At 38.1% G+C, this 25,405-nt stretch overlaps 2 protein-coding genes across 2 annotated transcripts; one reads left to right on the top strand and one right to left on the bottom strand.

Moving 5' to 3' along the window:
• Positions 1 to 6,350: 6,350 nt before the first annotated feature.
• On the bottom strand, positions 6,351 to 7,824 carry LOC103948725. The gene has a single exon (XM_048584401.1). The coding sequence runs from the start codon at positions 7,294 to 7,296 to the stop codon at positions 6,820 to 6,822; it is 477 nt and encodes a 158-aa protein (XP_048440358.1). The 5' UTR covers positions 7,297 to 7,824; the 3' UTR covers positions 6,351 to 6,819.
• Positions 7,825 to 19,183: 11,359 nt separating this feature from the next.
• On the top strand, positions 19,184 to 24,520 carry LOC103939918 (protein NPGR2). Its single transcript, XM_048584400.1, has 6 exons — positions 19,184 to 19,480; positions 19,990 to 20,273; positions 21,457 to 21,709; positions 22,082 to 23,298; positions 23,613 to 23,766; positions 24,016 to 24,520. Exons 2-6 carry the CDS (start codon positions 20,010 to 20,012, stop codon positions 24,330 to 24,332), a joined length of 2,205 nt encoding a protein of 734 aa, XP_048440357.1. The 5' UTR covers positions 19,184 to 19,480; positions 19,990 to 20,009; the 3' UTR covers positions 24,333 to 24,520.
• The last annotated feature ends 885 nt before the right edge of the window (positions 24,521 to 25,405 follow it).

Raw genomic sequence — 25,405 nt, 5'->3', positions numbered from 1 at the left:
GAAATGGCGAGTAGTTCAATGGCCTGCTTGTTAATGTAGAAGCCCAGAAGGAATATCACCAATATATCCAGCTTATTTTGCTAAGAAAACAAAACAACAATAATCAAACTTCCCAAAGACAAATATTATCCGATGATATGATGAATCCTTTTCAATACAGTTGGATCTCAATTACCACTTTTCTTCTTGATTAGCATGTTAATTACACATGATTTTTTCAAAAGGCTCGTGCTCGCTCGAATTATCTGCTAGCTTTTTAGGTTGTGGGAATGCTATCAGAACATGCAAGTATATATCTTTCTTGCATGCATTATATCTATAGTACAAATGAGATGATAAAAGCAATCATGAACTCCTCAAATTGAGAGATTGTTTATTGTACTGGAAACACAGTCTGGTACATTAAGTGTCGTGATACAAGTAGTTGGATATTTGAAGAAAAAGATACAAACTAGGTGTCAGACGTTGATGAGGACATTGAACTATCCATCTAGTTGAGAGCTCTCACAGCCTAAGCACATTGACACAATTATCAGCCCGACGTGCGAGCCTCTTGCTGGGGTCTGCTATACCAAAAGCGAGGGAAACCGCATCTCTTTCTTTCCTTTTTTACGCCCCCACATAGCCACATGGGAGGGGACATAATTTCTAACTTAATATTCTCTTGCTGAGCAGGCAAAGAATTAGCTTTAAAAAATTCCAACCACTTTTTATGACACTTAGTGTATCAAACTGTTGTTAATGTTGGGTTCATTTAGGCCCAAGGAAAGGCCATGAAGCCCAAGGTCCGAAGAGTTCAGAAAGGGCCGGCCAAGGAGAAAGAAGGGCTACCCGACTGTGAGGAACACGTGGGCGCATTGACAGCTTTATGGCACAAGCCTCCAAGAACAGGAATCCTCAAGTGCGAATTGGACTACTCAACAACGTGCATACAACAATAGAGGCCTAAGATGGGACATAAAGGCAAGTGGGGTAATGCTCGGCAAGGCAAAGCAGAGTAACCAAGGTCCGAGCGAGACTCTCCTGTCACCTAGGCTTTAAAAGGCACGTCATCCGACTGCTAAGATCTCACTTTGTCGACAAAGGCCAGGGCAAGTAGGAGAAAAGTTGTCAGTAAGCTAGTACAAGTGGTTTGGCACATTAAATGTCGGTTTGAGAGGCTTCAAGAAGGTGAGGCCTATATAAAGGTGTAGAGACCTCTATTATGGGTGTCAAACAAATCAGAGAGAATATAGTGAATGTATTAAGCTGAGTGTTATTTAGTCTTGAAATGAATATATTGAGAGCAACACAATGGATGTAGCCTAGTTTTAAGGAATGAACCACTTACAATTTTGAGTGTATTTAAATTCAACCCATCTTACTAGCCCATCTTATGTTACTTAATTAAGTTTGTTAACCTTACAATTTTGAGCATTAACAGCTGTGTTCCTGGTACATTGAAAAATTTCTTTTGAAAATTGAAACCTTTCTATATTTTATGTACTTTTTCTTTGTTACATGCTGAAACCAATTTCTCATGTTTGTTCATCTAATTATCATGGTGTAGGTTTTCATGATATGCCTTCTCCCATGCCTCACCGTCGGCCGTGTTGCAGAAATTATAGATGGAGGAAGTTCCAAGTATATAATAATCAGACATAAATTATCCTCAAATTCCTCTGTGTTACCTGATAAACCTCACTACTTAAAACTAGAGTGTGAACGAAATATCATGAAAATAGAAGACTGATGGGCCTTTTAAGGCCATGAATTGGGCCAGAGCCCAATGACCTCTATAGCCATGACACTCTTGAGGGTTGTGTAGGAGATCCGCAGATATTAGCGAATTAATCAGCTAAAATTTAGCTAAGTAATCAGTTTTAGCTTCTTGTGTCCTTACAGTTTTAAAAAATTGCTAGGAAATTTTTTCACTCTTACCCTTGTTAATTTCAGAGCAATCTTTCTTAATCCGAAGGCTAGAAGGGCGGTAATCAAGTAGGGCGTAGAAAACATAATCGTTTCTTCTTCCCGTTTTCTCTTTGATTGGAAATGTGAGACCTATTGTGAAAATGGATTCCTAAATCCAGTTCAATTTCCTGAAGGTCACATTGTTTCGGATGATTTTAAAACATCTAATTTATAGTTATTGTATTTCAAAATTTGTGCGGCAAAGAGTTCATAAGTGCGTGTTGAGAGATTAATACAAGCAAGTTCGAGCATACACAACACATTGCCACATTGTATGTCTATGGGCTTCAATACTAAACGATGGATTTACAGTCCTTCCCTGCCTCCATAGTTGAGGCAAGATCATCAACCTCTGTGTCTATCTGTGAGTTCAAACACCAATTGAAGACAAAACGTCATAGCAATCGCGAAGAAAAAGATGGCCAGAATAAAACGAACAACGGCCAAGTAAAGAGCCGATGCCGATGATAATTTGTGGTCTTGGTTGTTAACCATAATCTCAACTAAATAAAATCCTAAGCACATAGAACCTGCTAAGAGAAAATAGACCAAAATTCCCCAACCTTGAGTCCCAGTCAAACAATTTTCCATCTCCTTCTCCACATCCATCATGTATTCAGTTCTGCAAATAAAGTGACAATAATTTTAAAGCAGTGGAAACAAATTAAAATACTTGAGGCTTTTATAATTATTCAAATACACAATTTTTGTTAGGATATTGACTACAGAAAAGGCACTAAGCTATTAAGAATTTAACGAATTCATGCACAATCTTGAAGGGTTTTACACATTAGTACATAACTCAAATAAAATCTATACAAATTAACGTTGTTCTAATCAACTAGTCTATATACATGTCTGCATTCACCCTCTCCTTTATTGAACGAAAAAACAACATTAGTTGGACTAAATCCGGACTTGCACTAAGACAAGTGCATAGACAAGAGGAGACTCCATCCCCTTAATTTAGATGAATTTATTGTGTAACTATCTTGTCATTTGTAAAGGAAACAAGTAGCACCCAAGAAAATTAAAGAACCAAGGAGGAGTAAAATATATCCATTCCTTAGAAGTCCTACATCAGACATGCATAACTATTATAAATGGTTATATGAAAAGTCAAAAAATAAACTTACTCGTACACGGGAACCTCTACTCGAGTGAAAAGACCGTCTCCGGAAAATTTTCGAGACTCAAAAGCTGCTGCACAGACATTTTAGTTCATATACAAATTAAATATTTGTGGATCAGGATTTTGGATTCAGTACGTTTGTTGTGTGTTTAGTTTAATTTCATAAGAACAGTTAACAAATCATCACCGTCACAATTTTCCTTTAAATCTCTTTTTCGGTTTTCAGACAAGATTTGTTCTAGATAAATCATAAACTTTGGCACCATTATCTCATTTAACTTCAATAAATGTGTTTTCTGACAAGACACTTCCCTTTTAGAGGAAAGTTTTTGGTGAACATATATTTAATCTCAACAGTCTCTTAAACAATAAATGTGTATTCATTAGTCAAGCTGATTAAAATAGTGTGTTCACCGGCTTCTTTGACTTAAGTTTGAATTCTCTTCTCGACATTACTGTGATTTAGAACATCTCATTGTCAAAACTGGACGCGTAAAAAATAAACAATTGACGTATACGCATACAATACGTTTGATGAGGGCCTCCAGGCCATGACAGTTCTCCTAGTCAGTTTTTGTTCATCGTTTGCTTCACATATACAAATCACCAAATAGGAAAAGAACAATACTGCATTCCAATATAGATGGCCAAGATATAAATAATACGGAACTGGAGTCATTGACAACCTGGTAGGCTGGTATCGGGGATGAGCAATGGTTATGGCGGGCGGGTAACCATTATTATTTACCCATAACCTCATACCCTGCATAACTGTTTACCCATTAGGTAATTGCCTAAACGGTTATACTCATACATAACCGTTTATAAATGGTTAACCATACTTACAACTGCATACCTATTTAACCACAACCATTTAATACTCGTTTACCCATTTACCCTTTTTAACCCCATTTATCCTTTTTTATTTTACCCCCTTTTCACCCGTCAACATGTTTTTTAACAACTTGAAAATGAAAAAAAAAAATTGTCATATTTATTTATTTATTTTTTTTTTTTTTTATAATTAAACACTTTATAGGTACATTCATCATACATTTCCGTATTTTAATTTTTTAAGTCCTTATACCATTCCAATAATTGAAATAATAGTTTACGAACGATATTTTTAACTGTTACCAATGATGGTAATATAATATTTGCTAAGTATTTTTGGGTTACGAAAATTGTTTAGAAGATAGTATTCTTGGGTTATTTAACCCATAATGTAAAGTATTAACATAATATATATATATATATATATGTATGTATATAATGAGCTACATTATATTATAATTAGCTATATAAACCATGCATTATAGTCAATAGCATTGATCTAAGTTTTGGCCAATAGAGAACATGGTTTGTGTTAATTTTACATATATAAAATAAATGGGTAAACAGTTACTTGTTTATAACTGCGGTTAATACTCATAACCATCCATTTAAAATTCACGGGTAAACGGTTATGCCCATAACCATTTATTTATTTAAATGATTACTCATAACCATAACCGTAAAGTTTAAATGGATGGGTAAACGTGGTTACCCAAAACCGCTAGTATTTTGTCCATCCGTAGCCTGGTATACATGCATGTGGCTAACAGGGTGGTGTAATTTTAACATATAAACACACTGTTTTAATTAATTAGTATAATTAGAAAGCTAAAGTTGTCAATCATGTTTTAAATTCAATGAAGAAACAACCTGTGTAGATAAACAACCGTAACTTAGGTAACTCAATCCTCCAAATCATTAAATCTTCCACACATAGATCGAAAACTAGTAGCTACTGTAGAACTTCGCATGTATGCAACTATGAAAGCAGTAGTCGTAATAGAAAAGATCGATTTGTAGAAATTTGATTGCATATCAACGAGCAAGAGCTCCGCATAGTGCCTTGGTGTGTTGAGTGCATAAAAAAATGGCCGGGTACTCGTTGAGGTTTTCAATGGGAAAAACGTGCATGTAGCGCGGTGAATATACCCGTGTTCCTATCTCTATTAATCCAGGTGCATGTAAGCTATTATCAGAGTTCAGAGACTCAATATATGTTATTAAACGTACTGTCGGCAGAAACCATAGAATTTCGCATGTCTGCAAGCATAGTTGTATAAACTAAAAAAAACACAGAACATTTGATGGCAGATCAACGGACAAGCCACTTCGTGCCTTGGTGTGTGTTCATTACACACACACATGAACGGGTGGTGTGGAGTCTAAAATAATCCCAAAAATTCTAAAGGTGACACGTGAATTTTTGCCTGTGAAAGATAAGATTGCCTTCATTAAATGGGCAGGCTTCTCAATGCTCCCACGCACAGCTCACACCCTAAAAGTCCCTACAGCTGAATACAACTGCCCACAGCTCATCCGCCATTGGCAAGGAAAAGTCAAAGCATTAAAGATAATGATTAATTACCCAAATCCTATCTTTAATACATTCCCAATTGAAGATTAACTTCATTCAAGTAAGTAATCCTTATTTAATTTAATTAGGGATAATTACTTCATTATCTCAAAATATAATTTCCTATTTAATATCTTAAGAATATTCCTCCATAAACCTTGGCTAATAAGATGTTGTCATGTGTAGGGCAAAACCCTAACACTATGGCCCCTCTCCTCCTATATATACCCTTTATTCTACCAAATTTCTGTAAGCTTTTTTACCCTAAAAAGCCCTAAACACTTTACTCTTCTCAGATAAACTAACTTAGGCATCAGAGATTCATTGGCCTAACCCCCCCATCTCGTGGGTGTATGAGGCTTAGGTCCTTGATTAAAGGTGTTTATTGTTTTGCAAGTGTATTTTCGTCAAAGCTAGAGACGACAGAAATTTGCATCAACAGATGCTTCGTTGAGGAGTCCAACAGAAACTTGTATGAAACGGGTGCATATATCCATGCGTATATCCTATTGAATGATGAGTATTTAATTTATTATCCGAGTTCAAGGGTCGGAAGCAATATATTGAACGTGCAAAAGACAGCAAGCATATATGTTGCTCACGCTCTAATCAATCACAACCAGCTACAAATTAAACCAACAACGTCCAACCCTTTTTCATTTTTTTCATGCAATACCTGTAATAATCCCAATGCCAAGCCAAGTGCATATACACGCACACACACATATATACATATATGTGTGTGTATATATTTGTACGTAAGGTGCCCAGATCACACGTGCATGATGCATGCAAGGATATATGCAGGCATTCATCCTACAATATTATGAAGTCAAAAGATAAAACTAACCCAAATAAAAATAACAATGAAGGAAAAATATATATATGCAAAATCATAACTAGATGAGATTAAACAAGTTAATTAACAACAAAGCACCGAAATTCGAAAGGGCGGACTCCATTTCTGTGTTCTCTCTAAATTGCTTGATCATCATCGTCATCCTACAAATAAATACAACAAAACAAAACACAGAGATAATATTATCACCACCAACAGATTCTAGAGAGAGAGAGAGAGAGATCTAGAGAGAGAAAGAGTCACGGTTGTGATTTGGTTTCGATCCTCACTCGGCACCTTCAGACTCACTCACTCAATATTCACGAATCATGCACATTTGCTTCGAGAACTCCCGACTTCTTTTATACTACCAACCGCTACAATAGCTGACGTGGACCGAAGCCGGCATCCATCCAATCTTGCTGTGCCACGTCTCCACCCGACGCAAACACCCCTACGCCCTATCGGATCGTAGTCCTACCACAAGCACTGTCACATCTGAATCCATTTCGCCAGTTGCGTCGGGTTTACAATCCCCGGAATGTGGGCCCCATCCGTTTTCAGTAAGCTCGCCACCTCAGAGTAACTCTCCTGCGCTGCGCCCGTACCAGCTCCTTGTCCGGATTCGATCGGCTTCCCCGCCAGTGGAACTGCCTCTTCTCCAGCCGGGTCGAGCTTCTGACCGAACAGTGTGCCCTTGGTTAAATACTCGTACGCCATGTAGCCGGCCAGAAGTCGATTGGACGACGGCGCCGAAGATGTCGTTTTGCTCGAAGCCTTTGGAGCCGAAGATTTGCTCGAAGCCTTTGGAGCCGAAGATTTGCTCGGAGCCTTTGGAAACGTCGTTGTGATTGGAGCCTTTGGAGCCTTCGGAGCCGGTTGTTTAAAGCCGTTCGATGAGCTCTCCTTTCGCTTTCTGGACGGGACAGGTGGCAGTATCCTACGGCCGTGGTTTTGCTGGAAACTCATCGTCTAAGCATTATTTTCAAAACTCCATGCCACATCAGCAAACGAATTTCGAAATGGAAAATCCTCCAGCGGATAAAACCGGCAATTGGAAATTTGTTGTCGGGGGCAAAAGAAAAAAACCAGGGTACCGGGCACCTTTTGGAAACGTCGGGTTGGGGATTTGTGCTGGTAGAAATGTAATTTCACAAAAGGAGTTTTAGGGAAAGAAAAGGAAAATTCAGATTAAAAAAAAAAGATAAATAATAAATAAAAATGGTAAATTACGAAATGAAAGGAGGGGTTTGGGATTGGGGTGGGTTAGGCTAGAGGTTGCAGCTGGACAGATTAAATCGGATCTAGATAGCTGTTCCCCGAATCGAATTGTGGAGACGGATCAGATTGCATGTACGGAGGAGTGAGAGGAGGGGCCGCCGTAATACGGCGGAGAATGGGGGGATGCGGCGGTTGAGAACACAGAAAAGAAAGGGAGGAGGACGGATGATTGGGGATTATAGAGGATGCGGGGCGAGACCAGGGGCGTGATTCATGTACTTATATGAATTTTGATAGTACATATGCCCCAGATTTGAAGGGAATTAACTTAAATACCATTGTGCGTTTCAAATGACTAAAATTCTCTTAAATTTGTAATTGGAATTCTGTAGTGTCTGAGTATGGGCCGCCGGATTTGGTCATGTATGGGCCGTCGATTTATTATACTTTCCTAGCAAGGAAATTGTGACCATACCTATATATCTATGGCTAATGTTACACAGTCTAAATTTGTAGACAAAATTTTAAAAATTAAAGTATATGAAAGTTGATGATTGGTTTATAAGTTAAACATTGATAAACATGTTCATTCATATTGGTCACATATCATTTAATTTGTAAATTTTGACTCTAAATTTGGTCTCGCTAGTATTGTTCTAAATTTATATAATTGCTAAGCACAATTGCTCGCACACAGGAGAAATTTTCAGTTTGTCAAAAACATGACCTGGTATACCAAGTGTCATAATATAAGTAGTTAAATGCTAAAAAAAAAAAAAAAAATCAACTACTTTATTATGACATTATGTGTACCAGACCTATTCCCAACCCACTAAAAAAATCTTTCAACGACAAGAGTTTGTCCGCTAAAGCTGTAATTGAATTTCTTAACGTCTGAAGGTCATGTTTGCCTAAAAAAAAATGATTTGCAAGAAAAGGGTATTATTTTCATCCATTAATTATTTCAACAATTAATGATTTTTTTTTAAGACTTTCTCCAATTCTGGGCTAAATGCCAAATTTTCCCCCTGTTTCCCCTCCAAACCCAACCCAACCCAAGCCAAATCTTTGAGCTAAAAATCAAATGCCAAATGAGGGCCAAATTCCCCCTAAGAAATAGGCTAGAAATGAGTGGACTCTCCCTTTCCCAGCCCACTCTCGGTTTGGTCACTCGCACCACTCGCTCCACGCGAGCGTTAGCCTTCAGTGCTCGACAGGGTGGGACCCATTGTCAGGTCCACTGTCGGAAGCAATTATGAGCCCAACAACTCTTTTGTTCATCGAACGGTTGGCATTATTGGACCGTTGGTTGATCCAACTGTCTAGAGTCAAAAAACAAATTTTAAATGTTATTTTAAAATACATTGAATCCAACGGCTGAGATCGAATATAATTAAATCTAACGTTAAAAAAAAGCTCTAACTGCCCAAATTTAAATCCAACGACTAAAATAATTAAAAAAAATTGAATGCTTGCTTTATGGAAAGATTTAGTGATTTTTCAATATTTATCGGAATTTAAATATTATTGTTAAAATATTCATAAAATTAATTTACGACAGTCTACATAATTATTTTTTTAAAAAGGTTAATTTAAGAAAAAAATTAGCCTAAGTTCATTCTTCAATAATCCCGGGCTAAAATTTTAGGCTAAAAGGGTTGGAGCAGAAAACTTGTTTCTAGGCTAAAAAATTTGGTTTTTAGCCCAAAGGTTAGAGATGATCTAAAGGTGGGTTTACAGTAATTTTGGATATGGCATGCTTAAAAGGTAAATACGGGAAATTAACTGAGGGAAGGCTTGTTTATCTCATACCCCATTGATTCCCATTGATTATGGTTCATATTACTTCCCACATCAATTCATGACTCTAAAATATGATTAATAACCACTCACTTGGGCGACCATTGTTAGAAATATAAATGGTTGGGTACCAAAAGTTACAAGCAAAAAATAAGAACTTGGCTAGAGTACATGCATTTATTTAATATATCCATCATCTAATGGTTATATTTGATATTTTCTCATCTTTTATTGCATATTTGACCGTTAGATGCCAAACGTATAACATAAATGCATGTATAATAGCAGTCCCTCTTAATGGGATAAATGTCATTTAATCTTTTGTCGTTATTGTCTTCTTCTTTAGTAGATGCCACAAATTCTTCAAAGTTTTTTAGTAGTTGGTCAAACGAAGAAGGCTTAAGATTTAAGGTGCTGTTTGATATGTGGAATGGGACGAAACGTACTTGTCCAATGTTTGGTACGCCAAGTTGTTCGGGATGCGCTGTCCCATGAAATGATTTTTAGTCATTTTGTTTGTTCCACCTTCCCCCTTGGACCGACTTGCTCTAGCCATGGAACACAAAATTATAAATTTTTTGGACAACAATACCCTTTCTCTTTTTCATTAATTCCATTGTCTACCCTCCCTCCTTCTCCGGTAGCCTCTCTCTCTTCTACCTTCCCTCTCTCCTATAGCTTCCTCCTCCTTCACCATAAACCCAGCAAACCCATCCGAACCCAAACCCACCTTCCTCCAACCGCCTCCCTGCTAGTCCCACGACGAGATTATCGCTAGCGATGCCCAGGACTCGCATAGCAAGCACCTCCGAGCCTTTTCTGACGACGATGAGGCTGTTGAAAAAGTCGTCCAAGCGCCACAAGCACCGCCACCACCACTGCTGCCATCGTCACCGTCACAGCAGCAAAAAGCGCAAAGAGGAGACCAAGGCAGTCATTGACAATGTCGAAGCTTCTCCACCGCCTCCTGTTCAGTCCCTTCGCACTCCACCTTCTTCTCCGGCGTCGCCACCATAGCCAGGCGATTATTGTAAGCCCAGGGAGGACGACGACGACGCTGCAGAAATTGATTAAAATGAATTTGAGGGAGTTGGGGTTTTTGGTGGGCTAAGGGACAATGAGGGAGGAATTGGAAAATGGGTACTTTGAGTGAGTTGGGTTCGGAGGAGAGGAAAACGGGATGGAGATGGTGACTGAGTTGTCGACGATTAAGAAGATTCTACGGCAGAAATGGCTGATCTGGGTGAAGAAGAAGATGACGGCGTGGGTTGATCCGAATTGGGAAATTGGGTTTTGATCTGAAAAGTTGAAAATAAGGGTTTGGAACGAGAGTTTTCGATTTTTTTTTTAAAATTTTTTTTATGCACGTGGATAAATTAGTCATTTCGAGCTCGTTTGGTTGTACTTTTGAGAAAGTTAAATCGCTTCCTAATGAGTAAAAGCGCTTTAGTTTTAAAAAATGGTCATTTGGCAAATATTTTAAAAGGGCTTTTAGTTAGAAGTAGAAGCACTAATAAGCATTTTCTAAGAAGCAACTAGGAGTTGCTTCCTCCTAAAAGTGCTAGAAAACAAGGGAAGCACTTTGCTCCCTTTAATGAATTTTTTTCAATTCCCGAATTATCCCTATTTTTTTAATTTGCAAAGTCTAAAATGCCATTACACTTGAAAAAAACATCAAAATAGCCATCACCAATTTTTTCTAGGTTTGCATGTTAAAAACCCAAAAGTCTTTTTATTTTCATAATATTTTGGTGGCTGGAGAAGTCATCATGGTCTCCATCTCTTCCTCTCAATCTTCCCCAAATCTCTCTGCATCTCCATAGCCTGAAATTCTTGTGGACATATGTTTAGTCATTGTACTTTTCCTTTACGTTTATTCAAAAAAAATTTTATAAAAAAAATTCTAGGAATAAGAACGTACGAAAAATCTACAAATGAACAAGAAATGAGAAACTTTGAATGCAAGAGTCTTCTTCGAGCGTATGAATCAAGACTCTTAATGAAAGCACCAATTTGTGGATGCTAATTTCCGTCTTCTTCTCATCTGATGAAAATGTACCTGCAAAACAATTAACACCTAAGATCAAGGCCAATAGCCTCATGCGCCCACGATGAATGGGGAGGGGCTTTGATCGAATAATCTCCGATGCCAAAGTTAGAATTTGAGAGAGAAAGTGTTTAGTGAATTTTAGAGAAAGATTGGACTTGTATTTTGGTGTGAAGATAGGGCTAGAATTTTAGAGAAAGATTGGACTTGTATTTTGGTGTGAAGATAGGGCTATGTATAGGGGTGTGACCGACCCTATTTGAAGAAATAGGGATTGGCCACTTATGGTGGTATTTTGAATATAATTGCGAAATATTATGTCAAATAATATCTTGCAATTAATTTGGTAATTAATCATAATTTGAAAAGAACAATTGGGAGTTACCTTATGGGTGAGGATTTGATGAGGAGTGATGAGAGGGTTTTGAATAAATATCATTTTGATCATTTTTTACCTTAATTGAGCTGTTATTGTTTGTTACATGCACGTGGGAATCCCGGTGTGCCTCAAGGGTAATTTTCTAGTTTTTTACCCAAAAATCCACGTGTCACCTCCATAATTTTCTTGATTAAGAAAGGTTACTATTGGAATTGCATCTGAATGGATGGATTCACTTCTAAAAATTGATAAATCACCTTCTCGAATGCATGTTATGTTGAAGTGGGTGCCTCCTATTTTTGGTTGGCACAAGTTGAATGTGGATGGCTTTAGAAAAATGGTTTCGAACAACATTGGTGCTGGAGGAATTCTCCGTGACCACAATGGTGATTGCTTGGAAGGTTTCCCTATTAATCTAAGGCAAGGGTAGATTATAAAAGCTGAAGTTTGGGGTTTGTATTTCGGACTTCAGCTTGCTATTGAAAAAGGCATATCTAAGTTATTCACCGAGATGGACTCTTCTTTTGCTGCATTACTGTTGAACCAGGCGGTGCAAGATACCTTTCACCCTTTGCTACCCTTCTGAAGAGTTGCAGGGATTTGATGAAAAGAATTGAGCATTGTGAGCTAAAGCATACTTTTAGGGAAGTGAACAATGCTGCAGATCAGTTAGCCAAATGAGCTACAATTTAGACCTTGGGTTGTATTGTTTTCATTTTCCACCCTAATAGCTTATGCAACATCTAACTAATCTTGTAGGCACCCTTAGAGCAGTTCCACCGGGGAACCTTTAGGCCGGCACCCAGCGAAATTATTGGCCAGGCACCCAACCAATCCACTCCAGCCGAGCAGATAGGCTGGCACCTGATAGGAGCATATTCATGCGACTTAATTAGCTTGTTCTCGTGCATTTATGTTGTGTTTATTTAGCTATTTTAGTGTTTAAAGCCACTTTTGTGTATTTTCAGAGTATAAGGCCAAAATGTGCAAGAAGATGTAAATTGGAGTCTTTTGGAGCGAAAGAGGAATGAATGAGTTGAAGATTTGAAGAAACGACGAATTCCTACGCCAACGATGAATTCTTACCAAAACGAGGAATCCTACTCAAACAAAGTTTCCTACTTGAAGTAGGAAAGTTAACCCTAAGTTTCCCGTTTTGGTAACCTTTCCTAAACTTAAACGTCCGTATTTTCTAGCTACTTTGAAGGCCTTTTAAGCACTTTAGGACACAAAACCAAGGCCCTAGCCACACCCTTTAATCTTTCCCCCTTTAATTTCTGATTTTTCCTAAATTCTAGAAGCCTTTGAATTTATTTTAGTTAATAAAAATAAGCTAGGGATTAATTTCGGGAACAAAAACATTTTTCAAACCCTAGATTCTATTCCATCCGTAGCCACCATATTCCTATTATTCTAATCAGCCACCATAGCATCCAATCTCCCATATTCTATTCCATCCGTAGCCACTATATCATTTTTTATTTTCATTCTAAGCCATGGACTCCATTCTTTCCTATTATTAAACCCTAACCCGTGCATAACATCACAAAAGCACAAACAGCCGCAACTCCATTACTTCCCATTATCCCATTTTTTTGGCCTTTTGCCGCATGCATCCTAATATTGCCGTGCATGCCATAACCCTAAGGATGGAGCCATTCTTTCTCATTTTTTATTCCAAAAGCCGCAGCCACCATCTACATTATTCTCTGATTTTTTTTCTCCACCATCCGTGCCTTTCCCCAGCTATTGCAGCCAATTCCCATTATTGCCGCAGCACCACCATCCATTCTCCCTCCATTCCACACCTCCACACACCTCCACACACCCTTGCCGCACCACCCAACCTTCCTAAATCCATCCCCAAATCAGAAAAACCTCCAGAAATTCCCTAGACCATCTCTGCCGCAATAAAGAGAAGAGGAAAGAGGAGCTTCGACGCGCACCAATTCACGTGGATTCGTTGGGCGTTCTAGGTGTAATCAATCCTTTGTGCTTTAAGTTTAAATTCATTTGTAATTCTTTTTTTGTGAACATGAGAGGCTAAATCCCCCTAGTTAGCTAGGGGGTGATTCGAAACCATGTTTATGCTTGCAATAGGAATTGATTACTTTTGGTTGGAATTTCATGAATGGTGAATTCAATTTGTTTAACTGCTTGATCGATAACTTATTTATGTATGTTGATTGAGAGTGCACGCTTAATTTTCATGCATGAATATGACGCTAGAATATAAGTGAATTTCACCTAATAGTTATGAACTTATTTTCACAAGTAGTGGAGGTTGCTTATAAACAATCGCGTTAAATAAATTCTTGGCATAAGTTTCATGCAATCATAGTAACGAATGCCTCGTCAATACTTATAGTTTTCATGATGCTTAATGATTCTTGCTTGTATCTCTATTATGCAATTCATGTAGGGAACTTGTGGGGAATGCTTTGGGTTGTCGCATGCAATCATCCAATTCATTAACTTAAGGAAAACTTGACGGTTAATTTAAGCGGACCTAATTAACCCGGGGTGTTGAGTTTCATAATTCATCGAAAGACCAACTGAAAATCAAAATGTATGCAAGTGTGACATGTGTGGAGAAGAACCTTCTAGCTAGCATTCATTCCATATTTCATCACATTCATATTTAAATTCTGCCTTTAAATTACAATTTGTGCATTTAATTTATTTTCGTCAAAACCACAATCCCCCTTTACCTTAGTGTCTAATTTAGTTAGAAAGTGTCTTAATTTGTGTTTATAAGTGTTTTGTATTCTTTGAGTCTTTTGATTTGTTTGAGTGTTTTTATTGTTAGTTTTGCATTCTTTGAGTCTAGTTTAGTGTTTCAAACTTTATTTTACGTTTTTGAGTCAGTTTCCAAGTGATTTTGCAATCCCTCTTAATCCCCGGTTAAGAACGATCCCTACTTATTTATATACTACAATTATCACAAGAGGGTTTTAATTTGTGTGCTTACTTAGTTCGCATCAAATTTTTGGCGCCGTTGCCGGGGATTAGCAACTTTGCTAATCTCTTGGATTGTTTTATTTTCATTTGTGTGTATATATTTATAGTTTTATTTTAGACGCTAGACATGACATTTGATAGTGCTTCTCTTTTGTCACAGCTTAAGGAAGAGTACCAAACGCAAAGAGTTGGTACATTTGATCATAATCAATCAAGGAACGACATGTTTTACAATACTTACAATTCGGATTGGAGTGATCATTCAAACTCTATATGGTGGGAACCTCAACATATTCAACAAGACGGATATTGGCAGCCTTATGAGGAGTTCTATTCAACGTCTATGCATCCACCACAACCTCATATTCAATATGCCCAACCAAACTCAAGTTCGTCAATAGATTATAATCAAAAGCTTAATGAATTACTTTGTTTGGTGCAGGGCTCACAAAACCAAGTCGAGGAGGCTCAACAAGGAGAAAATTGGCAACCCCATGAGGAGTTCTATACAACGCCTATGCAGCCACCACAACCTGCCCAAAGCAATGTAAGTACTTCAAGTGATAATGATAAGATTTTTCAATTACTTACTACTTTGACGCAGGAAGTCCAAACTCAAAGCAAAGAAAGGAAAATCCAAGATAAGAGGGTGGACAACTTGGAGAAGCAAATTGGGCAGATAGCGGAGTTCGTAGGACAATTTCAAGATCAAGGCAAACTCCCTATTTCAACCATTGCAAATCCGGAGGGAGAATTTGAAACTGCCAAGGAAATCATGTTGAGAAATGACAAGGAGGTTGGAACGGACCCTAAACCATCAAAATCAAATCACAAGGGAGAGGAATACACCCAACCCACGGCGAGAGTGGAAACACCTTTGCCGGAGGCACCTATTGCTCCCACGCCATCTAATTCAAGTAAGGTTGTTCCAAATTTAATTAGTTCTAACCCCATTCCACTGAATGTCCCTATTCCTTGCAGGATCATGCAATCCAAGGAAGAAGAGGGTGAGAAAGGCATCTTCGAATCCTTTCCAAAGAATCAAGAGCAAGATGTGACTGGGGAATGTCTAGAATTCATCAAAGAGGATATACTTGAGGCAAACAACCTCAAAGAAGTTGAACGTTATGACACAGGACAAGGACCAATCCTCACACCAAATCTGGGTGAGTGCAAAGTCCCTGAAACGTTCAAAGAAGATGTATTTATCCTTGAGTTCTTGTCGGAGCACACAGGTAAGCCGCCTCCCCGAATTTCAATTTTCTTTTATACTAATATGTTGTTAATGATCCAGGCACCCACTCTAGAATTTAAACCAATGCCGGTTCACTTCAAGTATCATCTTCCATTCAAGGATCAATTCCATGCCGTGGGACCTAGGGAAGTTTGAATGGAAGTTTCGTCTGGCTGGAAGACGTTAAAGCAAGCGCTACTTGGGAGGCAACCCATGCAATCAACAAAGGAAGAACGTGGGAATCGCTCCACACTCAGATTTGCGTCCCTAAACCCTTTCCTTTGTTGCTTAGTTTATGTTTTGTGTAATATTTTTAATTGTGTCTAAAACATTGAGGACAATGTTTAGTTTAAGTGTGGGGGGGGGGGGTAACATTCTGTTTTGATATATTTTTGCATGAAATTCGTAGGGTATTACCACCTAACATGTCTAAACTTGTTTCCCACTGTTTTTATGTGTTTTTAAGCTATTTTAGAGTGTTTTAGAGTTTGTTGTCTTAAAAATCCGAAAATACCATAAAAATTTGAAAAATTGTTTTGAAAAACCCAAAAAGAGTTGTGTTTGTGTGTTTGTTTGTGTCGTAGGTTACCTTCCAACACAATGATGAGGATTTGGTTTTTAATTGCATGATGGTTAAAGAAAGTTACAAACATGGTTGGACGTTGGATATACTTTTTGTTTATGCTTGGTTGTAGTTATAGTTTACGAATTCACATGTAATCACAAAAGAAAAAATCAGTTTTTGTAACATGCTTGAAGGAAGGAACTTAAACAAACGCTACATCCCTGTGAGACTTGAGCCTAAACGTTATTTGGAGAGTTAAAATCTGTGCATTAATGTTTTCTAAGTCGTTGCATGATCTCATTATTCTTTGCTTGGTTACTACTTAGAAGGCGTTTTATCACTTAGTTCCAAATGCTAGAACTCATGCCCATTTCATTCAAAGCATGTTATTGATTTGCATAACACATATTCAAGATGAAGTTGTGTAGTGAACACCATAGCCAAATTGCCATATTTCCCTTTTCATTTGTTTTGTAGGATTTAACCCCGTTGAGCCTTGTGTAGCCTACTTTCTTTGTTAACCCACATTATCTTCACCTAGCCTAGATTAGGACCATCCGTATCCTTGTTCTTGAAGCATAGTAAGCATGAATGAATTCTCTTTTGATTAATGTGTTGCAGGAAATAAGTGTGGGGGAAGGATTATTGATGTGAGTTATGTGCCATAGGCACGAGTAAAAAAAAAAAAAAAGAAAAGAAAAGAAAAGAAAAAAGTGAAAAAAACAGTTGAAAATAGTTGAAAAGTATTGGTTGTTGAAGAAATGGTCCAAAACAATGAATTAGGCCCTAAAAGTTATTTGAATCTCCCCTATTTGTTTAAAAGTTGATTTCTGCATTCTAAGGGAATTCTAGGTCTTAATTTCATTACTTTGCTTGCTATTGCTTAAAGAACTTTTGTTTATCCCTACCTTTCCTTGTTAGCCAACACCCCGAGCCCCGTTACAACCCTCTACTTCTATCTGGAGTGTTGTGCATTTCAATTGTGGAGTTTGAATTTGGTATGAGCATATGGTGTCACTGGTTCTCGCATCTAAGTAGTAGCATTCCATTCATGAGATCATATCCAAACACGTTTAATTACTCTAGAAATTGCTTTCTTTGTTATAACATATGTGAGTACTAGTCTTTCATGTTTAAATCAATCTTCTCACATATAACTAGTGTAGGGTGTGTAGTCAGAAAATCTGAGTGAAAATTGAGTGCATAACTAGAGAGGAATTGAGGGAATTCTCTAAGGCATGTTACTACATTCAAAATATGTTTTAATTGATGAAATGCGAACTAGTGAATGGTGACTATGATTAAGTATGTGCTTGAGGGGAATGAAGACTAAAAGCTATGTGAGTAATGATCTTTGACATGTCATGTTTCATTGGAAATCCCTGAGGCAAACGTTGGAAGGTTGAGGTTATGTTTTGTTTGTTTTGTTTCGTATTGTTTACTTTAGTTGTTTTGTTTTGCTCGAGGACTAGCAAAAGTTAAGTGTGGCCAGGCACCCAGCCAATCCACTCCAGCCGAGCAGATAGGCTGGCACCCAGCCCAAGCTGGTCTCTAGGTCGGCTCAGAATGTGCTGGGCTCTTGCCTAGCCTACATGACGCCAGGCGATACCGTCACGCCTCCCTCGACCCGAATTTGATTCCCTGGGTGTGGAGCACCTCCTTGGCGAGCTCCGGCGAGGAGACGACGAAGAAGCAGGGAGTCCAGAGAGAAGATGAAGAAGGGAAGAAGAAAAAGGGCAGCGGCGCCAGCATCGTGATTCTCGACCGCGAGCTCAGCAGCAGCGGCGGCACTGGCGGCATCGAGGCTGAGTCCCAGAAGCTCCCTTCCTCCAAGTACAAAGGCGTGGTCTCGCAGGCCAACAGACGTTGGGGTGCCCAGATTTATGAGAAGCACCAGCGCGTCTGGCTGGGTACCTTCAACGAAGAGGACAAGGCCACCAGGGCCTATGACATTGCTGCACAACACTTCTGTGGCCGCGACGCCGTCACCAACTTTAAGCCCTCATCTGTCGAAAAATTGTGCTTGACCGCATAGTTGGAAAATCAATGGGAAAAGTGGAAAGGCCGAAAAACTGTGCTTGACCACACAGTTGGAAAATCAGGGAAGAAAGTAGGAAAAGTGGGAAGAAGAAGAAGAAGAAGAAGAAAAGAAGAAGAAGTTAGAAATTTAAAATTAAATTATTATTTTATAATAAAAATAATAATATTTTAATAAAATGGACTAGGTTTTTTTTTTTTTTAGGGGTGGAGATGCTTTGGCCTATTACTATTCACTATGGTCTATTACTGTTCACTTGAGTGGATAAATGTGCTGGGTGCTGACGTAAAGTCCTTAGGGATGGAACTGCTCTTATAGGCCGCTTTATTGTTATTAATGCTATGTATTAGTTCGTCTGGAACTTCATTCCCTCTATTCACCCCAAAAAAAAAAAAAAAAAAAAAAAAACCCAAAATGCATGGCACAGTGTGGGTGAAATTCGTGATTACAGTCCAACCTTTATCTTGTTGCCGGGGCCGGCAGTTAACACATAAAGTGAAAAAAGGGGAATAATTTTTCAAAGTGGGCCCAGGATAATCCTTTCGAGTGGAATTGCCTGGCACTCTTAAAATTAATTAATTAATTGATTATTTGTTTTCGTGTGATTGTACAGGTGCCCGTATTCTTCCCTCTGTTCACACCTTTGAATTGAAGGGGTTAGCATTCGTAATTTAATGCACCAAACTTGAGCAGCTCCGGAACCACAACGGTTTAGCAATTTCTCAAGCAACCCACAAAAAAAAGAGAGAAAAAAGGACACTTTGGCTGCTTTGGATTCTTGGGGAGGAAAAGTCCAAGCGACCCCTTTCTTTGGATGAATTGGAGGAGAGAGAGGGGGATGCATCATGCATGGGGAAATTGTTGATGGCTTGTGGGCTCAGGCAATGCTTTTTGCTGCTAGCCAAAAGGTGCTTTCTTGGAAGCTGCTTTTGATCTCAGCTATTCTTCTCTCATGCTGTGATGGGTTTTTCCCACTCTTCAACTTTTATGTTCCAGAAATCGTTGTGTTTTCTAGTGCTGTGGTGTTTTTTGTGCTGAATTGAAACTTGGGTTCTGAATATTTCTGGGTTTTTCTCTTAAATTTCCTTGCTTTTCATGTTTTATGAGCTAGTTGGATGATTAATGTTTGCAAATGTTGGATCTTGGTGATTCTGTGAAAGTGGGTTTCCTGAATATTGCTGAATCTTCCATATGTAGGGAAAGGTTTGGAATTTTGAATTATGGGAATTTAGGAGTTGATAGTAAAAAAATATGTTTATACCGTCAATGGGTGTGTTTCTGGTCATGATCTATGAGTGTATGAAGTGTAAACCTAGTGAGAGCTCTGTCATGTATGTTCATTGAAAAGCTGTGATTTTTTTTTCCTAATTTGTTTCTGGATTTTTTTTTTTTTTTGTTAATGTTAATTCGGAAACAGTTCGATTGGAATGATCCGGTATGAGAACTAAGAAGTGGATGAGTAAGAGAAGATTCAGCATTAAAGGGAGGTTGGAAAAAATGCTAAAGTGTATACGTTCCGCTGAGCAGTTAAGGGTAGATGAAGTTCCTCATTCATCCGACTCCCTTGCTACTCGGGACTACTCAGCTAGTGGTGGCACTGGCTACTCATCGCGGACGGGTGAGGTAGAAACAAAGGTGGATAACAGCAATATCGAAGAAGCTGAGTCGTCTCTGCGAGAGAGTGGCTATTTGAACTATGAGGTTGGTTGCATCTGAATTTGACATACCTATTACTTCCTTGTTGGCTTTTGTTTTAAGTTTAATTCCTTGTTTGTCAGCCCTTATCTATGAAGTTCAACAACTTGAACAAATCTGAACATTTTCGTAGAATGGAATTAAGTTGCACATTTTGTGCAGCTGCAAATGCTATGAATGATTATGTTTTGTGGTTAGTTCTGCCCTTATAGTCCTGAAAATTTATAACAGGATCGTGTCAAAACTTATGTTGTGTGACTGTTTCTTTGAGTTTATCCTTCAAATTGTTAAGTTGTTTGTGTTAGCTGTTACTATATGGTATATAGTGGTATATAACCTAAATTAATTCATTAGTTAGAAGGCTTTTTAGCCAAAATGGTCCTTGGGATTGGCATAACAACTCACTTTAGTGCCTAAGATTTAAAATTGATAGAAGTGGTCACTGAGATTGTCCACCGAAATCAATCATTTTGGTCATTCCGTGAAAAATCTCCGTTAAATTCAGGGTATTTTTGTCAAATCAACCCCTCTACTTTCTTTTTCACCCTTCAACCCATTTCCCTCGGCCAAAATCAGCAACGTAGTGGCTTTTTTAGGGAAATGAGAGAAAAGGGTGAAAAAGCAAGTGGAGGGGTTGATTTGACAAAAATACCCTCAATTTAACGGAGATTTTTCACGGAACGACCAAAGTGATTGACGGTGGACAAATTCAAAGACCATTTCTATCGATTTTAAATTTCAAGGACCAAAGCGAGGAGTTATGCCAATCTTAGGGACCATTTTGGCTAGAAAACCTTTTTTTATAACCATCTCTTCTGTGAAAATAAATAGATACCTATAATGCATTTAGTAATTCAAGTACGTAACGCCAATTTTGACAAAATCTTGAGTGCCATTGTTTGCCATTTGGATGAAATTGGAAAGTTTGTTTGACAAATTAGTTTTGGGATAATCATTGTCATGGGACACTGAAGTCCAACCAGGCTTAATTTCTTGCAGGAGTGGAATTTGGTCAATTATTCCACTGATAGAATCCAACCTTTCTTAAATAGGAGAGTCTTCAGATTTCACAAAATGACCTCATATCAAATCATCTGCATGGTTACACTTATATGATGCTGCAGTTTGCTTTGAATATTCAGTCGTATCCATATAATTCCAAAAGCTAAGAAACCTGTGTATTTTATAGGAAGCAAGAGCTCTATTAGGAAGGCTTGAGTATCAAAAAGGTAACACAGAAGCTGCTCTTCATGTATTTGAAGGAATTGACATTGCTGGTGTGATTCCCAAGATGAAAGTCTCCATTTCTCGAAGATGCGAGACCAACAGACGCCGTTCTCAAAGCGATTCTGTCCCACCCATGTCAATGCATGCTGTTAGTTTACTCCTTGAAGCTATTTTTCTCAAAGCAAAGTCGTTGCAGGGCCTTGGACGGTTTGGAGGTATCCTTCCATCTCTTGTTCACTTTCCTGTTCCTGTTTGTCTTATATATGTTCATACTTTTGCAACTTTCTTGCGTCTTGTCTGTGATATGTTTTCACATTATGAGCTTTGAATGCTCCCTGGATCATTTAGTTTTCGTCTGCAACTATAGAACTTTATAAAGAATATAACTTTTGTCAATCACACAATTAAAGTTTGAACCAAAACGGAAATTCATGCATGTGTGTTTGATACATTAAGCTGCATAGTTTGGCCGCTTCTGCTGTGCTTTCTAGTCGTAAAATTATGAATGTGTAAGATTATTAAGATAATACACGTTATTATTTATATATTCTGTAGAGCTAATTTTACTTGCTTACCTAATTTTGCAGAAGCTGCTCAATCTTGCAAACTTATTTTGGACACTGTTGAATCTGCATTACCAGATGGCTTGCCCGAAAACTTTGCTTCAGATTGTAAATTACAAGAGACTGTAGGTAAAGCTGTTGAGTTACTTCCAGAGTTGTGGATACTTGCTGGGGCTCCCCAAGAAGCTATCTTATCATACCGGCAGGCTCTCCTCTATCGTTGGAATCTTGACATTGAACTTGCTTCAAAGATGGAAAAAGAATTTGCAGTTTTTCTCCTGTACAGTGGTTGTGATGCAAACCCTCCAAATCTCCGTTCACAGATGGAAAGCTCTTTTGTGCCAAGAAACAATATAGAAGAAGCTATTCTGCTGTTGTTGGTTCTACTAGGAAAATTTGGTGCTGGAACAATTGAATGGGACCCATCAATCCTTGATCATCTTTCTTTTGCCTTGTCCGTTTCAGGGAAAGTGAGGGCCCTAGCCCATCAGGTTGAAGAATTGATTCCTGGAATTATGGGAAGACAAGAAAGATTTTGCACTCTAGCTCTTTGTTACTATGGTGAAGGTGAGGACTTGGTTGCTTTGAATCTTTTGAAAAATATTTTAAATAATCGAGAGAACACAGACTGCATTCTGGAGTTGTTACTGGCTTCGAAGATTTGCTGCGAAAATTTGGTTTGCATTGAGGATGGGACCAAATACGCATACAAGGCACTGTCAGATTTGGATGGAAAATGCAGCCAAATGTCGACTATCGCAAATTGCCTACTTGGTCTTTCCCTGTCAGCTAAATCCAGATCAGTCACTTCCGATTCTGAAAGGATTTTGAAGCAGTCTGAAGCAATACAAGCACTACAAACTGCTGATAAAATTACGAAAGATAGGAATCCTTACATTTTATTTCACCTTTGTCTAGAACTCGCTGAGCAAAGGAAGTTGGATATTGCACTTTATTATGCAAATCAGCTATTAAAACTTGAGGCTGGGTCCAGTGTAAAATCATATGCTCTTTTGGCACGAATATTGTCAGCTCAAAAACGGTTCATTGATGCTGAGACTGTAATCAATGCTGCTCTAGATCAGACGGGGAAGTGGGATCAAGGAGAACTGTTGCGAACTAAAGCAAAACTACATATTGCACAAGGCCAGCTGAAGAATGCCATAGAAACATACACCCATCTTCTGGCTGTTCTTCAAGTTCGGACTAAAAACTTAGGTGTTGACAAGAGGCTTTTAAAGGTAAATGGTGGTAATTCATTGTGATCCATTTACTATATTTGCAATGTGTCTTCACTGTCTTGCTGGCAAATCTTTTCTTACTTGTAGCCAAATTTTGCATTATTTCATAACACTAGTGGATCATAAACTTCATGTATTTCCAAATATTGATTTGACAATATTTTAGTGTTATAATGCGTAACCATTATTTGTTATTTGAGATGTTTAAGGAATATGCTATTAAAGTTTATCCTGAGTACCCAATTAATATTTACAGAAAACTGTTTTTAGGTAGCAAATTTTAGGATATATTATGTCTCTTTATACATTTACAGAGTAGGAGAAACCATAATAGAAGTTTGGAAATGGAGACGTGGCACGACTTGGCGAATTTATATACAAGCTTGTCCCAATGGCGGGATGCTGAGGTCTGCCTTTCAAAATCCCAGAGCATCAATCCTCATTCTGCTTCCAGATGGCATTCTACAGGTATATTTCTGTAGCTATATTTGTTTATATGAAACGCTGGAACTCATTGGAGTCTTTCCGTCTTGGATTCTTATATTGATGGCGTGATTACTTTCTGCTACGCATTTGTCTCCTTAGCAGAAAATCTCAACAGAGTAAAAAGCCATAGCTTGTTACTTTTGGGAGGAAAGTACTCAAGTTTGTTGCGAAATCTGTCTTTCATAATCCTTCACTGTGGACCTTCTTGTAAAGCTTTGGTTATTTTGCTAGGTTTGCTCTATGAAGCTAAGGGTCTCCAGCAAGAAGCTTTGGAATCTTTCAGGAAGGCATTAGATTTCGAACCTACCCACGTCCCAAGCTTGATATCCGCTGCCTGTATTCTAAGACAGTTCGGTGGCCAATCTTTACCAGTCGCCAGAAGCTTTCTCATGGATGCGCTACGACTTGACAGAGGAAACCCTTGTGCTTGGTACAATCTCGGGCTGCTGTACAAAGCTGATGCGAGGGCATCAACGCTAGAAACAGCCGAGTGCTTTGAGGCAGCAGCCTTTTTTGAAGAACATGCTCCGATCGAACCCTTTCGATGACCACCTCTACTTGTTGCACCTTCGAAACTATGTATGATAGAATCAGAAAGTGGTTTGTAAGATATATATATATATTTTTTTTTTTTTGAAATTATACAAAAAGGTGAATGCATAGAAAAGGAAAAATGTTGGTATCCTTGTTTCATCTGCTTCACTTGAAAATATATATGTGAAAGTTTGTTTGCTTATTTATTTATTCTCCTATTATTTACCCAAACAGGATGGTTTAATTTTGACATTAATCTAAGCATTTGTGTATGTGATAACATTTCTTTGAGTTGGCGCTATTGCTTCCCTTGCTGCTTTGGCATGTACCGTTATATCTAGTACTAGTCATTAGTCTGGTGCAAAGGTTAATAACAATTTGCTATCGTAAACTTTGTTCTCTGAATTGTTTTCGTTTCATGTTTAATGGTTTAGGTTTGCGTTTCTTTTTCTCAATCCAACCTTACATGTTCGCATTTCTCTCTCCTTCTGCAAAACAACTTAAACGACTTACCATTTTTTTAGAAAAACTTACATATACAAATGTTATTGTTTTTGAAAAACGACACACTCAAGATCAACCGGTTTTATTTATTTTTTATTGTTTCCTAATTTCTCTTCATCATAAGTATTTTTTTGAATTTTTAACTAATGGAAATAAAGGGAAATTTGAGTTATTTTAAAATTAACCATAAACCCCCAAGCTTAAACATTTAAAAAAGGCCTAATCAGACTCGTAGTGATAAGGTAATTGGAAGATAAGTCTTGTGGTTAAAAAAATTAGGATTTAAACCCTTCTGGTGATATTCTATCTGTATATTTAGTCTAAAAGTAATTTTTTATTACATATCCGTTAAATAAAGGATAAAAATGTAATTTGACCCGTACGCCTTCCTCTTCCCTTCCTCTTCCCTCTCTCTGTAATTTCGCTTTGTAATTTCACTTTCTTCCAGTTCAGGATGTTGTATTTTGCATCTTGCATATCAACAAGCACATGGATTTCTTCAATTGGACCAACACATGGATCCCTTCATCGGAGTGGCCAAGCTCCGTCCTCACCAATCAAAACCCATCTACCCATTTCTCAG

Source organism: the organism of the source record quoted next, unplaced genomic scaffold, assembly GCF_019419815.1.
Source record: "Pyrus x bretschneideri cultivar Hongxiangsu unplaced genomic scaffold, Pyrus_bretschneideri_v1 Contig21, whole genome shotgun sequence".
NCBI classification, from domain to species: domain Eukaryota; kingdom Viridiplantae; phylum Streptophyta; class Magnoliopsida; order Rosales; family Rosaceae; genus Pyrus; species Pyrus x bretschneideri.
This window is presented reverse-complemented; position numbering and strand designations above follow the sequence as displayed.